Below are 18,287 nucleotides of genomic sequence, written 5' to 3'. Positions count from 1 at the left end.
ATGATGGTTAAAAAAAAACCATGGCATGATGGTTGAAAAAACCCATGGCATGATGGTTAAAAAAACCCATGGCATGATGGTTAAAAAAAAACCATGGCATGATGGTTAAAAAAAACCATGGCATGATGGTTGAAAAAACCCATGGCATGATGGTTAAAAAAACCCATGGCATGATGGTTAAAAAAAACCCATGGCATGATGGTTAAAAAAAAACCATGGCATGATGGTTAAAAAAACCCATGGCATGATGGTTAAAAAAAAACCATGGCATGATGGTTAAAAAAAACCATGGCATGATGGTTGAAAAAACCCATGGCATGATGGTTAAAAAAACCCATGGCATGATGGTTAAAAAAAAACCATGGCATGATGGTTAAAAAAAACCATGGCATGATGGTTGAAAAAACCCATGGCATGATGGTTACTGACTGACTGACTACATACAGTAGCTGCATGATATGGCAAAAAGTATCAGCAAGCATTGACAGATAACGTAATTGAAAACATCAAAATTACTATGGAATCCAATTACTTTTAGCAGAATCCAATTAGTTATTGCATTCATATAGTAATTGGATATTCATTGATATTAGCAGTATGTGTTGCATTTAGGACGCTTTTAGGAAATTGATAAGGCAGGCAAACCTTTAATAAAGTTATCCTGAGCCACACGCGAGGTTGGTGACATGAGAGGAGAAAAATGAAAGGAGAAAATGAAGGTGAAATTGGGAAATCCCTCCCTCCCTCCCTCCCTCCCTCCCTCCCTCCCTCCCTCCCTCCCTCCCTCCCTCCCTCCCTCCCTCCCTCCCTCCCTATCTCCAGTCCCTCCCTCCCTCCCTCCTATCTCTAGTCCCTCCCTCCCTCCCTCCCTCCTTCTTTCTTATCTCCAGGTACAATCAATACTGGCCTCCCTGTTCTGTTCTGTTCTGCCACCAAGGTGACCGATGACACACAATATAAGAAAGAAAATCAATTCCAACCAATGACAGATACGGTAGAATGTCAGCGGGACAGGGGTCCAGCTATCACTCCAAGAGTGAGGAGACTTACTTCCCAAATTGCACTCTATTCCCTATGAGCTCTGGTCAATAGTACTGCACTATATAGGGAATAGGGTGGTTATGGGTCCATGTCTAAAGTAGTGCACTATATAGGGAATAAGGTGGTTATGGGTCCATATCTAAAGTAGTGCACTAGGTAGGGAATAGGGTGCAATTTGGAACTTCACGCAATGTCATCCATTCCCACCAGTCTTTAAGATGACTTTAAGATGACACACCCTGCTGGGGTCAGGGTTAGATACAGGTCTGCCTAGTGGAGCCAATGCCTGGTGACACACATGGGAAAAGACTGTTAAGGTATCTGTGTTGGGGGGGTGGGGGTGGGGGTGGGGGGGGGGGGGGGGGGGGGTGGAGAGATATTGAGTGACATCATGGGGTCGCGGGGTCAGGTCTACCTCATTTTCCCATTTGAGAAGCTCCGATTGTAGAGGTGGGTTAACATAGATAGATGCTGACAGATGTATAGAGGGAAGGAAGAGAGAGAGAGAGAGATAGAGAGGGAGATGTAGAGAGGAGAGCGAGAGAGAGGAGAGAGAGAGAGGAGAGAGAGAGAGAAAGGAGAGTGAGATATAGAGAGAAGAGAGAGAGGAGAGAGAGAGAGTGAGGAGAGAGAGGAGAAAGAGAGAGGAGAGAGAGAGAGGAGAGAGAGAGAGGAGAGAGAGAGGAGAGAGAGAAAGAGAGGGAGATAGAGAGAGAGAGAGGAGAGAGAGAGAGACAGAGAGAGAGAGGGAGAGAGAGAGGAGAGCGAGATATAGAGAGAAGAGAGAGAGGAGAGAGAGAGAGTGAGGAGAGAGAGGAGAAAGAGAGAGGAGGGAGAGAGAGGAGAGAGGAGAGAGATGGAGAGATAGAGAGGAGAGAGAGGAAAGAGAGAGAAAGAGAGGAGAGAGGAGAGAGATAGAGGAGAGAGAGGAAAGAGAGGAGAGAGGAGAGAGGAGAGAGATAGAGGAGAGAGAGGAAAGAGAAAGAGAGGAGAGAGGAGAGAGATAGAGGAGAGAGAGGAAAGAGAGAGAAAGAGAGGAGAGAGGAGAGAGAGGAGCGCGAGAGAGAGAGGTTGTGTCCCTCCATCTTGATAGTGCTCCAAAGCGCAGTATGTTAAAGCATCACATCAGACACATTCTGATGTGGACATGGTGTGATGTGCAAAGGCGAACAAAAACAGGCATTTACAGAATCTGAAAAATATTCTCAGACTTCTTAGACAGTAACACAATGTTATCAAGTAGCAAAGAACCAAGAGGGAGACATTAATTCATGCCAAATACCAGACGCTTTTATCCAAAGCTTGTTTACATATGTGTGGTTCCGGGAAACGAGCCCACTATCCTGCCTTCTTATAGACAGAGAGGTCCAGCCCACATTTTTACACAGACCTCAATGTTGAGTTGTAAAATTGTCCCCTGTGATAAAACGTATTGCTGAATGGAAGACTGCGTCCAAAGAGCTTAAAACAAAGGTTTCCGCATGCATGTTAACAATATCACCAAAAGGCACTATTTATTTCAATATAAAAAATCCTAGCTTCTTAGTCAGATTTTCCATATGCGTTAGGAAGGACAACTTGTCATCAGTCCAGACACCCAGGTACTTTATATTGAGAAACCAGCTCAATTTGGGCTCCACATATACAGGTCCTCGGGGTCAACATTTCGTGCCCTAGAAAACAGCACAAGCTTGGTTTTACTTGAATTTAACACTCATTTAAGTTCTGTACAGTGATTTCAGAACTGGATCAAAGTCATCCTGAAGTTCACGAATAGCCTGCTGCACTGAGGTGGCACAGGAACACAACACGGTGTCATCTGCATAGAGATGAATGTTACAAGTATGAACAGTGTTTCCTATGTCATTAATATACAAAGTAAAACAATAATGGACCTAAAATAGAACCCTGAGGAACACCTTTTTGAATCTCAAGAAATTCAGATTAAACCCCATCTATTAAGATAGCCTGAGTTCTGTCACTGAGATAATTCAGATTAAACCCCATCTATCAAGATGGCCTGAGTTCTGTCGCTAAGATAATTCAGATTTAAACCCATCTGGCAAGATTTCCTGAGCTCTGTCACTAAGATAATTCTGAAACCATAAACAGGATGTATATCCCAGGCCTATTCTTGATAATTTCTTCAGTAAAACAGAAAGATCAACAGTGTTGAACGTCTTTGACAGATCAATGAACAGAGCAGCACAGCTCTTTTTTTAGCATCCAAGGCCTTGACAAGATCATTAACAACTAGCGTGGTTGCTGTGGTAGTACTATGCCCAGGCCTAAAACCCTGATTGGTTTAAATTAAGAATACAATTATCAGATAAAAAGGAACAAAGTTGTACATTGACCAATGATTCAAGAATCTTAGCTAAAGGAGGTAGTCTTGAAATGGTGCTCTGAACCTCCATGGACTTTACAGTGTCCCAGAACGTTTTGGAGTTTGTGCTACAAGATGCACATTTCTGTTTGAAAAAGCTAGCCTTTGCTTTCCTAACTGCCTGTGTATATTGGTTCCTTTACTTCCCTTAAAAGTTGCATATCGCGGGAGCTATTCGATGCTAATGCAGTACGCCACAGGATGTTTTTGTGCTGGTCAAGGGCAGTCAGGTCTGGAGTGAACCAAGGGCTATATCTGTTCCTGTTTCTACATTTTTTGAATGGGGCATGCTTATTTAAGATTGTGAAGAATAACCAGGCATCCTCTACTGACAGAATGAGGTCAATATCCTTCCAGGATACCCGGGCCAGGTGAATTAGAAAGGCCTGCTGAATTGTTTTAGGGAGGGTTTGACAGTGATGAAGGCTGGTCGTTGATGAGGCAGTGATCGCTGAGATCCTGGTTGAAGACATCAGAGGTGTATTTGTAGGGCAGGTTGGTCAGGATAATATCTATGAGGTTGCCCATGTTTACAGATTTGGGGTTGAACCTGGTAGGTTCATTGATCATTTGTGTGAGATTGAGGGCATCTAGCTTAGATTGTAGGTCGGCCGGGGTGTTAAGCATGTCCCAGTTTAGGTCACCTAACAGTACTAACTCTGAAGATAGATGGGGGGCAATCAATTCACATATGGTGTCCAGAGCACAGCTGGGGGCAGAAGGGGGTCTATAACAAGCGGCAACAGTGAGAGACTTGTTTCTGGAAAGGTGGATTTTTAGAAGTAGAAGCTTGAATTGAAGCCTCGTTGCTGTTATCATTGACAGATACTGTACAATTGTTGAGTTGACAACTCAAACATGTAAATAACTGTCCACACAGTATGTAATGATCAAATCAAATCTAATGCAATTTGTCACATGCGCCGAATACAACAGGTGTAGATCTTTAGACATTACCAAATCTAATGTGTTCTCATTCATTACCAAATCTAACGTGTTCTCATTCATTACCAAATCTAATGTGTTCTCATTCATTACCAAATCTAACGTGTTCTCATTCATTACCAAATCTAATGTGTTCTCATTCATTACCAAATCTAACGTGTTCTCATTCATTACCAAATCTAATGTGTTCTCATTCATTACCAAATCTAACGTGTTCTCATTCATTACCAAATCTAATGTGTTCTCATTCATTACCAAATCTAACGTGTTCTCATTCATTACCAAATCTAATGTGTTCTCATATAGACCAAATCTAACGTGTTCTCATTCATTACCAAATCTAACGTGTCCTCATATAGACCAAATCTAACGTGTTCTCATTCATTACCAAATCTAACGTGTTCTCATTCATTACCAAATCTAACGTGTTCTCATTCATTACCAAATCTAACGTGTCCTCATATAGACCAAATCTAATGTGTTCTCATTCATTACCAAATCTAACGTGTTCTCATTCATTACCAAATCTAACGTGTTCTCATTCATTACCAAATCTAACGTGTTCTCATTCATTACCAAATCTAACGTGTCCTCATATAGACCAAATCTAATGTGTTCTCATTCATTACCAAATCTAACGTGTTCTCATTCATTACCAAATCTAACGTGTTCTCATATAGACCAAATCGAATGTGTTCTCATTCATTACCAAATCAAACGTGTTCTCATATAGACCAAATTAATGTGTTCTCATTCATTACCAAATCTAACGTGTTCTCATTCATTTCCAAATCTAACGTGTTCTCATTCATTACCAAATCTAACGTGTTCTCATTCATTTCCAAATCTAACGTGTTCTCATTCATTACCAAATCTAACGTGTTCTCATTCATTTCCAAATCTAACGTGTTCTCATTCATTTCCAAATCTAACGTGTTCTCATTCATTTCCAAATCTAATGTGTTCTCATTCATTACCAAATCTAACGTGTTCTCATATAGACCAAATCTAATGTGTTCTCATTCATTACCAAATCTAACTTGTTCTCATTCATTTCCAAATCTAACGTGTTCTCATTCATTTCCAAATCTAACGTGTTCTCATTCATTTCCAAATCTAACTTGTTCCAAAATTGCTTTCCTTATGAATTTGTCGAATAATATAGCCTATCAAATCAATTCACATTTTACTGGTCACATACACGTGGTTGGCAGATGTTAATGAGAGTGTAGCAAAATGCTTGTGCCATATAACCTATGTCATATACCCTATGTCATATACCCTATGTCATATAACCTATGTCATATAACCTATGTCATATACCCTATGTCATATAACCTATGTCATATACCCTATGTCATATACCCTATGGCATATAACCTATGTCATATACCCTATGTCATATAACCTATGTCATATAACCTATGTCATATACCCTATGTCATATACCCTATGTCATATACCCTATGTCATATAACCTATGTCACATACCCTATGTCATATAACCTATGTCATATACCCTATGTCATATACCCTATGTCATATACCCTATGTCATATAACCTATGTCATATACCCTATGTCATATACCCTATGTCATATAACCTATGTCATATACCCTATGTCATATAACCTATGTCATATACCCTATGTCATATAACCTATGTCATATAACCTATGTCATATACCCTATGTCATATACCCTATGTCATATAACCTATGTCACATACCCTATGTCACATACCCTATGTCATATACCCTATGTCATATAACCTATGTCATATACCCTATGTCATATACCCTATGTCATATAACCTATGTCATATACCCTATGTCATATACCCTATGTCATATAACCTATGTCATATACCCTATGTCATCTATGTCATATAACCTATGTCATATACCCTATGTCATATAACCTATGTCATATACCCTATGTCATATACCCTATGTCATATAACCTATGTCATATACCCTATGTCATATACAGTGCCATGCTGAAGTCTTCACCCCCCTTGGCGTTTTTCATATTTTGTTGCATTACAACCTGTAATTTGAATGGATTTTTATTTGGATTTCATGTAATGGACATAAACAAAATAGTCCAAATTGGTGAAATGAAATGAAAAAAATTACTTATTTCAAAAAATGCAAGAAAAAAAACAACTGAAAAGTTGTCCGTGAATATGTATTCACCCCCCTTTACTATGAAGCCCCTAAATAAGATCTGGTGCCACCAATTACCTTCAGACGTCACATTATTAGTTACATAAAGTCCACCTGTGTGGAATCTAAGTGTCACATGATCTGTCACATGATCTGTCACATGATCTGTCACATGATCTGTCACATGATCGCAGTATATTTATACACCTGTTCTGAAAGGCCCCCAGAGTCTGCAACACCACTAAGCAAGGGGCACCACCAAGCAAGCACCATGAAGACCAAGGAGCTCTCCAAACATGTCAGGGACAAAGTTGTGGACAAGTACAGATCAGGGTTGGGTTATAAAAAAATATCTGAAACTTTGAACATCCCACGGAGCACCATTATTAAAAGATTGAAAGAATATGGCGCCAAAACAAACCTGCCAAGAGAAGGCCACCCACCAAAACTCACAGACCAGGCAGGGAGGGCATTAATCAGAGAGGCAACAAAGAGACAAAAGATAACCCTGAAGGAGCTGCAAAGCTCCACAGAGGAGATTGTAGTATCTGTCCATAGGTCCACAGAGCTGGGCTTTACGGAAAGAAAAAAAGCCATTGTAATATAACCATGGGATGGCCATAGTAAAGATTTAAACCCTTGTCACAATCTGCAACCATGGAGCTAGTCACCCAACACAGAGAGCAATTTGACCAGGCAATCAAATACACCTGATTTAGTTGCCTTGATGATCAGAATGTGCTTTTGAACTTCTGTTAAGGACGCTTCAATGAACAAGTGTTGGAACATGTCCAACTACATCAACGATTTTAATCGGCCCATACAGAATTTGTTACAAGAAATAATTTACAGGCCACCTGGTGAGGTTAGCATAGGGCTAAATGTGTAAGCTTATGTGATGGGAACAGCTAACATGTAGCCTTTAATCGCGTAGCAACTACGTCAACTCAACCTTCAACTTCTAACGTCACGTAGTTAGTTAATTAAAGTCCACCTGTGTGCAATCTAAGTGTCACATGATCTGTCACATGATCTCAGTATATATACGCCTGTTTCGCAAGTATGTGTTTGCCGTAGCATGCACAATAGATAATGGTTGTTGTTTTGTTCGGAAAGCACCTTGAGGATACCTGACGGTGTCAGAAACAAGTGTAGGTGCCAGCAGAACTCCACAACATTCTAATCTTCCATTCTGAACAAAGCCAGGCAGTCTCTACAATGGCTACAGCAAGCAAGCTTAGTGATGGGTCAAATGGAGGACAGCTAGATAGAGTCAGGGAAGTGTCTCACACTGTCATCTCCCTCAGGTGTAACAGCGTTCATTCATCCTATAAGAGACAGTCTGTCTGAAATGACACCCTACTCCCTAGTCACTTTATAGTGCACTACTTTTGACCAAAGCCCTATATAGGGAGGGTAGTATTTGGGACACAGCTCAGAAGGTGACCAGGGACAGTGTGACAATACACTAGGACCAGATGGGACCAGGGGCTAGTATGAGTTTAATGTAATCACTGCCTACAATCCCTCAGGCATACAGGCAGACAGGCAGACAGGCAGACAAGCAGAAAGACAGGCTGACAGGCATCCAGACAAGCAGACAGGTAGACAGAAATGTAGACAGCCAGACAGATAGGCACCCATACAGGTAGATAGACACACAGACAGTTAGACAGACAGGCACACATACAGGTAGATAGACACACAGACAGTTAGACAGACAGAGAGACAGAAAGACAGGCAGATATACAGGCACTGTCACACCCTGACCTCTCTATTTGGTTAGGTCAGGGTGTGATTAGGGTGGGCATTCTATGTTTCATATTTCTTTGTGTGTGGTTCCCAATCAGAGGCAGCTGTCTATCGTTGTCTCTGATTGGGAATCATACTTAGGCAGCCTTCTCCCCACCTGTGTTTTGTGGGTAGTTATTTTCTGTTTAGTGTCTGCACCTGATAGAACTGTTTTGTTTTTTCACTTTGTTATTTTGTTGGAGTGTGTTTTGAGTAATAAAGAACTTACCACGCTGCGTTTTGGTCCATGCCTTCCGACGAGAGACGTTGCAGAACTACCCACCACCAAAGGACCCAAGCAGCGTGGTAAAAAGGACGAGTGGACATGGGAGGAGATCCTGGACGGAAAAGGACCCTGGGCGCAGGCTGGAGAGTATCGCCCGTCCAAGGGAGGAGAAGCAGAAAGAAGGAACAGCGAAGAGACGAGGAATTAGAGGAACGGCAACGAGACCAGACGTCACGACAACAACGGGAGCCCGAGAGGCAGCCCCCACACGGGGAGATTGTTGGTGTCAGGGTTTAGACCTGAGCCAACTCCCAGTGTTTACCGTGGGGAGCGTGTGACTGGTCAGGCACCTTGTTATGCGGTGATGCGCACGGTGTCTCCAGTGAGCATTCACAGGCCTGTGCGCTCTGTGCCAGCGCCCCTCATTTTCCAGGCGGAAGTGGTCATCCAGCCAGGACGGGTTGTGCCAGCTCTAAGCTCGAGACATCTAGTGCGCCTCCACGGCCTAGTGTATCCTGTGCCTGTGGCACGCACCAGGCTTCCAGTGCATCTCCCCAGTCCGGTGAGACCTGTTCCGGTTCCACGTACCAGGCCTCCAGTGTGTCTCCACAGCCTGGTAAGCCCTGTCGCAGCTCCGCGCACCAGGCCTCACGTACCAGGCCTCCAGAGACCTGTTCCGGCTCCACGTACAAAGCCTCTAGTGATGATCCATGGCACAAAGCCTCCAGTGATAATCCATGGCACGAAGCCTCCAGTGATGATCCATGGCACGGAGCCTCCCGTGTGTCTCCACAGCCTGGTAAGCCCTGTGGCAGCTCCACGCACCAGGCTTCCAGTGCATCTTCCCAGTCTGGTGAGACCTGTTCCGGCTCCACGTACGAAGCCTCCAGTGATGATCCATGGCCCGGAGCCTGTAGTGATGATCCATGGCACGAAGCCTCCAGTGATGATCCATGGCCCGGAGCCTGTATTGATGATCCATGGCACAAAGCCTCCAGTGATGATCCATGGCCCGGAGCCTGTAGTGAAAATCTAGGGCAAGGAGCCTTCAGCGACGGTCCCCTGTCCGGAGCCTCCAGCGACGGTCCCCAGTCCGGAGCCTCCAGCGACGGTCCCCAGTCCGGGGCCTCCAGCGACGGTCCCCAGTCCGGGGCCTCCAGCGGTGGTTCCCAATTCAGTCACTGTCACGCCCTGACCTTAGAGCCGTTTTATTTCTCTATTTGGTTAGGTCAGGGTGTGATTAGGGTGGGTATTCTATGTTTCCTATTTCTTTGTGTGTGGTTCCCAATCAGAGGCAGCTGTCTATCGTTGTCTCTGATTGGGAATCATACTTAGGCAGCCTTCTCCCCACCTGTGTTTTGTGGGTAGTTGTTTTCTGTTTAGTGTCTGCACCTGATAGAACTGTTTTGTTTTTTCACTTTGTTATTTTGTTCGAGTGTGTTTTGAGTAATAAAGAATCATAAACTTACCACGCTGCGTTTTGGTCCACGCCTTCCGACGAGAGACGTTACAGGCACAGACAGAGCGGGTTTTTTCTCACTGAGATACCTACCGTATGTGGTTAAACCACAGGTTATCAGATATTTGACTTCAAGTATTTGTCACAATGTTTCTGTATAGCCACTCCATGGCCCATCTCTCCATGAGAGTCAGAGATACACATACATTCTCCGCTAATACAATCCTCTAGCAGCCTGGTGGTATAATTTAAGCCTGTAAGTATAATTCAAGCCTGCAGATATATTTCAAGCCTGGTGGTATAATTCATGCCTGGTGGTATAATTCAAGCCTGGTGGTATAAATCAAGTCTGGTGGTATAATTCAAGCCTGACTGTATAATTCAAGCCTGGTGGTATAATTCAAGCCTGGTGGTATAATTCAAGCCTGGTGGTATAATTCAAGCCTTCCTGTCTACGTCTCTATAATTCAACCCTGTTGGTATATTTCAAGCCTGGTGGTATAATTCAAGCCTGCAGATATATTTCAAGCCCGGTGGTATAATTCAAGCCTGATGGTATATTTCAAGCCTGCTGTTATAATTCATGCCTGATAAATGACCGTTTGTGTCACTAACAACCCAATGTATTTTCTTGGCTTTTCTCCGTGTGGACCGAGAAGATCAGGTCATGGTAATGTAGTTTATGAAAACCGCTGATGACTCCCAACTGGTCTGGCTGTCTGTGTGTGTGTGCGTGGGTGTGTGATTGTTTGTGTGTATGTGTGTGTGTTTGTGTGTGTAAGTTTACATTCTGCACAGGGACTCTACAGTGGGACGAGCAACGATGGTGGCATTGCAAATCTAGGTGTGAGTCGGGGACAAAGCCTCTGGCTCTCAGAGACAACCTTATGGACCACACATATTGTCCTGTTGCTTCCTGTCTACGTCTCTACAGTCACCACATGTCTTGTCCTGTTCCTTCCTGTCTACAGTCACCACATGTCTTGTCCTGTTCCTTCCTGTCTACGTCTCTACAGTCACCACATGTCTTGTCCTGTTCCTTCCTGTCTACAGTCACCACATGTCTTGTCCTGTTCCTTCCTGTCTACGTCTCTACAGTCACCACATGTCTTGTCCTGTTCCTTCCTGTCTACAGTCACCACATGTCTTGTCCTGTTCCTTCCTGTCTACAGTCACCACATGTCTTGTCCTGTTCCTTCCTGTCTACAGTCACCACATGTCTTGTCCTGTTCCTTCCTGTCTACAGTCACCACATGTCTTGTCCTGTTCCTTCCTGTCTACGTCTCTACAGTCACCACATGTCTTGTCCTGTTCCTTCCTGTCTACAGTCACCACATGTCTTGTCCTGTTCCTTCCTGTCTACAGTCACCACATGTCTTGTCCTGTTCCTTCCTGTCTACGTCTCTACAGTCACCACATGTCTTGTCCTGTTCCTTCCTGTCTACGTCTCTACAGTCACCACATGTCTTGTCCTGTTCCTTCCTGTCTACAGTCACCACATGTCTTGTCCTGTTCCTTCCTGTCTACAGTCACCACATGTCTTGTCCTGTTCCTTCCTGTCTACAGTCACCACATGTCTTGTCCTGTTCCTTCCTGTCTACGTCTCTACAGTCACCACATGTCTTGTCCTGTTCCTTCCGGTCTACGTCTCTACAGTCACCACATGTCTTGTCCTGTTCCTTCCTGTCTACAGTCACCACATGTCTTGTCCTGTTCCTTCCTGTCTACATCACCACATGTCTTGTCCTGTTCCTTCCTGTCTACAGTCACCACATGTCTTGTCCTGTTCCTTCCTGTCTACAGTCACCACATGTCTTGTCCTGTTCCTTCCTGTCTACGTCTCTACAGTCACCACACACACACCAGGGGACTCCTGTCAGCTATCGGCAGCAGGCCTACAAGATAAAATATATATGTTTTGCTCTTTCAAATAATTTTGATAAAGTAACAGACATGGTGTCGAACAGGAAGATTGGAATGCTGTGAACCAAGAGCTTGTGAGTTAAAGTCCCAGATGGGGACTTTAATAATAATAACCACTGACAATAATAACCACTGACAATAATAACCACTGACAATAACAACCACTGACAATAACAACCACTGACAACAACAACCACTGACAACAACAACCACTGACAATAATAACCACTGACAATAATAACCACTGACAATAATAACCACTGACAATAACAACCACTGTATAAATGAAAATGCACAACATAATCATTTATTTAAATGTGTCAAATACGTTTTATAATTTCAAAACATTGTTTGTCAAAAGCACTGTGGTGTGTCTAATTAGGTCAACAGCCTTTTTTTTTTAGGTGAAATGCCCAAATAATATTTTCTAGTTGAATGAACATAAGAGACAAGTTGAGCAAACACATCATTTTAAATTGACCACATTTTAATCTACGGTTTTGTCAAGTTGGATCCACATTTGTGCAAAACATGTTTTGTTCAGGTAACACTAGTTACTTAATAAAAAAATTATTGAAACAACTTTTTTTTTCTACAGTTTATATGGGCAATTTATGTCCACCTGATTTGTCCCCTTCTAAGATATATTTCACACCATAATTCCCCATTTATTCAATGACGTCATTTCGTTAAAATAAAACTTAATGGGGAACCATAAAATGTAGCTCTGTTATATTGGATGTTCAAATTAAAATAGACAGATTGTAAATCCCAACTGTCTCGGTGCGTTCAGAATGGCCAACCTTAGTTCCACAGCTATTTCATCATCCAGGTCTGTTTGCAGTGAGCCATTCATATTTAGGACAGTCCTAATGATTATTCTAATGATTTTCCTGTTCCTCCTGATGGCTCTGAGAATCCCTTTTTTCCCCGCAGAGATTAAACATCAATGCGCGCTCCATCAATCGACTGTCAACCGAGTGGGCAGCACGCTTCTTCCCACTGGACAGAAAGCACACAAGCCAAGGTGCGGGCCCACGGAAGCCCCGCGTTTTCAAACCCACTTCAAACGTAGAGAATTGCAGCGTTCTGTGAATTCAGAGAGAGATTAGAGATTGTGAGAAACCTTGATTAAAATGGAAAGTTCTGAGGTACAACGAATTCATCATGCCTACTATTGGCCTATATGTTTTCTTATTTTGATGGCAATGCATATGGAAGTATATGCATTAGTCTAATGGCCAGTTTATACTTGGTCTAACTACATGTTTGTAGACAATTATAACGCGACAATTGCCACTGGTCAAAACAAGTTGACCGACGTAACGACCGATGTCGTTGTTACCGGAATGCCACAGCAACCAGACCAAATCCTCCCGTAACGTCTGATGTCGTTGTTACCGGAATGCCACAGCAACCAGACCAAATCCTCCCGTAACGTCCGATGTCGTTGTTACCGGAATGCCACAGCAACCAGACCAAATCCTCCCGTAACGTCCGATGTCGTTGTTACCGGAAGGCCACAGCAACCAGACCAAATCCTCCCGTAACGTCCGATGTCGTTGTTACCGGAATGCCACAGCAACCAGACCAAATCCTCCCGTAACGACCGATGTCGTTGTTACCGGAATGCCACAGCAACCAGACCAAATCCTCCCGTAACGACCGATGTCGTTGTTACCGGAATGCCACAGCAACCAGACCAAAGTCTCCCGTAACGACCGATGTCGTTGTTACCGGAATGCCACAGCAACCAGACCAAATCCTCCTGTAACGACCGATGTCGTTGTTACCGAAATGCCACAGCAACCAGACCAAAGTCTCCCGTAACGACCGATGTCGTTGTTACCGGAATGCCACAGCAACCAGACCAAATCCTCCCGTAACGACCGATGTCGTTGTTACCGGAATGCCACAGCAACCAAATCGTCCCGTGACAAGATGATGCAGGACTTTTAAAAAATTATCAGAAGAATGATCTACTTTTATTTATTCACGGTGTGACCATAAGCTATTTTCTGTAAAGCTAACTATTACCTTGTAAATAATTATTAGGCTGTTTTTACATGTATTTTCCTGTATTTACTCTGTCATTCATTATTTGAACTGGATAACTGGATTTCCTGAAAAAATGAACAAAAAGTAGCTACATTTCAGACATTGTCATTTATACTCTGTCATTCATTATTTGAACTGGATAGCCTCTAGATAACTAGCTAGCAACTAACCAAAACATTCATTACAAAATAGCTTTTAGTTGCCTGGCTTGCTAGGCTGATATTTAATGAATTCATTTTGAGATGGATGGGTTTATCGGTGTTAAAATAGTGAAGGTATGCTATCTGGAGCACCGGGATGCTGATGTCATGCAGAAGCTGTCGTTTTGTGTTTATACTTTTTCTTAACGAAAAACGACAAGTTTGATGTCGGACGACAATAAAATGTTCAAGATGTCGCTACGAGTATTGTTTACAGACATGTCTATAGACAGGTAGCTTGCTGTATGTAAAGCACTGGGACTTAATGGATGGATACACAATGGTAAATCATTGATGATACAACAGATGTCCAAGTTTCCACTGTCTTAAAAGACTTTGCTGTAGATGTCCAGTGATTGAATCAACTGTATCATGGGAATACAAGAAACAATGTCGTCCATATTTAGCAAAGGGAACACATGCAATTATACTGTATGACTATGGTTAAAAACTACGGTTAATAACGATGGCTAGACAATCTGGACCCTCTCTTTCTAAAATTATCTTCAGAAATTGTTGCAACCCCTATTACTTGCCTGTTCAACCTCTCTTTCGTATCATCCGAGATCCCCAAAGATTGGAAAGCTGCCGTGGTCAGCTAGACCCAAACTAGACCCCAGCTAGACCCACACTCTAGACCCAAACTGCTACAGACCAATATCTATCCCACCCCACCTTTCTAAGGTCTTCGAAAGCCAAGTTAACAAACAGATCACCGACCATTTAGAATCTCACCGTTTTCATCGACCTGGCCAAGGCTTTCTACTCTGTCGAACACCACATTCTTATCAGCAGACTCAACAGCCTTGGGTTCTCAAATTACTGCCTCGCCTGGTTCACCAACTACTTCTCAAATAGAGTTCAGTGTGTCAAATCGGAGGTCCTGTTGTCTGGGCCTCTGGCAGTCTCTATGGGGGTGCCACATGGTTCAATTCTTGGGCCGACTCTCTTCTCTGTTTATGTAACGGATGTGAAACGGCTAGCTTAGTTAGCGTGGGCGCTAAATAGCGTTTCAATCAGTGACGTCACTTGCTCTGAGACCTTGAAGTAGTAGTTCCCCTTGCTCTGCAAGGGCCGCGGCTTTTGTGGAGCGATGGGTAACGATGCTTCGAGGGTGACTGTTGATGTGTGCAGAAGGTCCCTGGTTCGCGCCCGGGTATGGGCGAGGGGACGGTCTAAAATTATACTGTTACATTTACATCAATGATGTTGCTCTTGCTGCTGGTGATTCTCTGATTCACCTCTATGCAGACGACACCATTCTGTATACTTCTGGCCCTTCTTTGGACACTGTGCTAACTAACCTCCAGACGCGCTTCAATGCCATACAACTCCCCTTCCGTGGCCTCCAACTGCTCTTGAATGCAAGTAAAACTAAATGCATGCTCTTCAACCGATAGCTGCCCGCACCTGCCCGCCCGTCCAGCATCACTACTCTGGACGGTTCTGACCTAGAATATGTGGACAACTACAAATACCTAGGTGTCTGGTTAGACTGCAAACTCTCCTTCCAGACCCACATTAAGCATCTCCAATCCAAAATCGGCTTCCTATTTCGCAACAAAGCATCCTTCACTCATGCTGCCAAACATACCCTCGTAAAACTGACCATCCTACCGATCCTCGACTTCGGCGATGTCCTTTTCAAAATAGCCTCCAACACTCTACTCAACAAATTGGATGCAGTCTATCACAGTGCCATCCGTTGTCACCAAAGCCCCATATACTACCCACCACTGCGACATGTATGCTCTCGTTGGCTGGCCCTCGCTTCATACGTGTTGCCAAACTCACTGTCTACAGGTTATCTTCAGGTCTCTGCTAGGTAAAGCCCAGCCTTATCTCAGCTCACTTGTCACCATAGCAGCACCCATCTGTAGCACGCGCTCCAGCAGGTATATCTCACTTGTCAGCCCCAAAGACAATTCCTCCGTTGGCCGCCTTTCCATCCAATTCTCTGCTGCCAATGTCTGGAACGAACTGCAAAAATCACTGAAGCTGGAGACTCTTACCTCCCTCACTAACTTCAAGCAGCAGCTGTCAGAGCAGCTCACAGATCATTGCACCTGTACATAGCCCATCTGTAAATAGTCCATCCAACTACCTCATCCCCTTACCTCATTTGCACTCACTATATATATACTTATTTTTTTCTAATGTATCATTGATTGTATGTTTTGTTTTACTCCATGTGTAACTCTGTGTTGTTGTTTGTGTCGAACAGCTTTGTTTTATCTTGGCCAGGTCGCAATTGTAAATGAGAACTTGTTCTCAACTAGCCTACCTGGTTAAATAAAGGTGTTCTCAACTAGCCTACCTGGTTAAATAAAGGTGTTCTCAACTAGCCTACCTGGTTAAATAAAGGTGTTCTCAACTGGCCTACCTGGTTAAATAAAGGTGTTCTCAACTAGCCTACCTGGTTAAATAAAGGTGTTCTCAACATGTGTAACTCTGTGTTGTTTGTGTCGAACTACTTTGTTTTATCTTGGCCAGGTCGCAATTGCAAATGAGAACTTGTTCTCAACTAGCCTACCTGGTTAAATAAAGGTGAAATAAATAAATAAATAACAACTATGGTTAATATCTATGGTTAATGACTATTAACTAATAATCACTGGCTAATTAGAAACAGGTTTGCAAAATAAGAAGTGAAGGTTACTTGTAAAAGTTGAACGATCAAGTCAACATGTTACATGCGTCTGAATAATTTAAAATCCATCACAATAAATGGTGAATTAAATATTGGAGCTGTCTGCTCAGCATTTACCCACCAACCTATCGTTGGCGAAAGCGCATTCAATGTCCACATTTCCAGATGGATATTCTGTTTTGGCACAGTGAGTGAGAAAGGATTGGCAGAAACAGCTCGTTAGAGAAAAATAAGAAAGCCATGACAATAATATTCAATATGAACTTACTTGCTGTGACCACAAGCGTGTCGCTGGAGAAGAGCAACTGGACAGCACAGTTCACCAACACAAGCAGACGAGACATGGCTTGGCGTTTTATTCGTCCCAGATCTATAGACCAAAATGCATAAATGTCCGATCTTCTTCAAGTACCCAACTTTTCGGCAACTTAATGCCTGCTGCAATTTATAGCAAATTAGGACAATTCCTTTCACGAATCATCCCTATTATCCGAAGTGACCGTTGAAACCGAGTCCAATTACCCTATTCAGAGTAGGTTAACTACCTTCAGATATGTGACAAAAGAGATCACATTAACAAACATTTTTGTCAACATGTCCCGGTACATTCATGTCAACAATAATCCAATATGTATTCGTTAACCATCCCTCAGATAGCAGAGCCTCCTCACCTCCTCTCCTTTCTCAAACCGTCTGGTCCAAATGACGGCGTTCCGAAGCCTTCGATCTTCTCCAAGGATTTATTAAAAAAAGAGGCTTCCACAAAAATATAACACTCATGCCATCTTCAAGTGTGATTCTCAATCTCCTAGGAGCTAGTCATGTATCATGTACAATGAATAGGCTACAGGTAACCTGTGATTAAGACAATGAGGGGGATGCGTTGAGACTTTCAGCACATCGGACAGCGCTCCAGCAGCGCTATAAACTACAGACAGCGCCTCGGCTGCAGGCAGCGCGCCTCAATCTAGTAAGCACTGCTTTCTGATAATTGATTCATGTTGATCTCTCTCTCTCTCAATTTCAATTTAAGGGGCTTTATTGCCAAAGCAAGTGAAAGACAATAAACAAAAGTGAAATAAACAGTACAGAATGAATAGTAAACATTGCACTCACATAAGTTCCAGAGGAAAAGAGACGTTTTAAATGTCATATGTCTATGTAAAGTGTTGTAATGATGTGCAAATAGTTAAAGTACAAAAGGGAAAATAAATCAACATAAACATAAATATGGGTTGTATTTACAATGGTGTTTGTTCTTCATTGGTTGCTCTTTTCTCGTGGCAACAGGTCACACATCTTGCTGCTGTGATGTCACACTGGGGTATTTCATCCAGTAGATATGGGAGTTTATCAACATTGGGTTTGTTTTTAAATCGTTTGTTGGTCTGTGTGATCTGAGGGAAGTACAGTGTATTCAGAAAGTACTGATTACTTCTG

The 18,287-nt window shown here is 43.0% G+C and overlaps 1 protein-coding gene across 1 annotated transcript in view; it reads right to left on the bottom strand.

Annotated features, from left to right (window-relative positions):
• The window catches only part of LOC118965482 (fibronectin type III domain-containing protein 4-like), a 72,106-nt gene extending 54,315 nt beyond the window's left edge, over positions 1 to 17,791 (bottom strand). The window contains exon 1 of the mRNA XM_036984576.2: positions 17,116 to 17,791. Within this exon, the coding sequence (XP_036840471.1) occupies positions 17,116 to 17,191 (76 nt within the window). The 5' untranslated portion in view covers positions 17,192 to 17,791. The remainder of the gene's footprint in view (positions 1 to 17,115) is intronic.
• Positions 17,792 to 18,287: the final 496 nt, after the last annotated feature.

Source organism: Oncorhynchus mykiss, chromosome 8 (assembly GCF_057628025.1).
Source record: "Oncorhynchus mykiss isolate SJ-2025 chromosome 8, ASM5762802v1, whole genome shotgun sequence".
NCBI lineage: Eukaryota > Metazoa > Chordata > Actinopteri > Salmoniformes > Salmonidae > Oncorhynchus > Oncorhynchus mykiss.
Note: the sequence above shows the minus strand (reverse complement) of the source record. Positions and strands in the feature narration are given on the sequence as shown.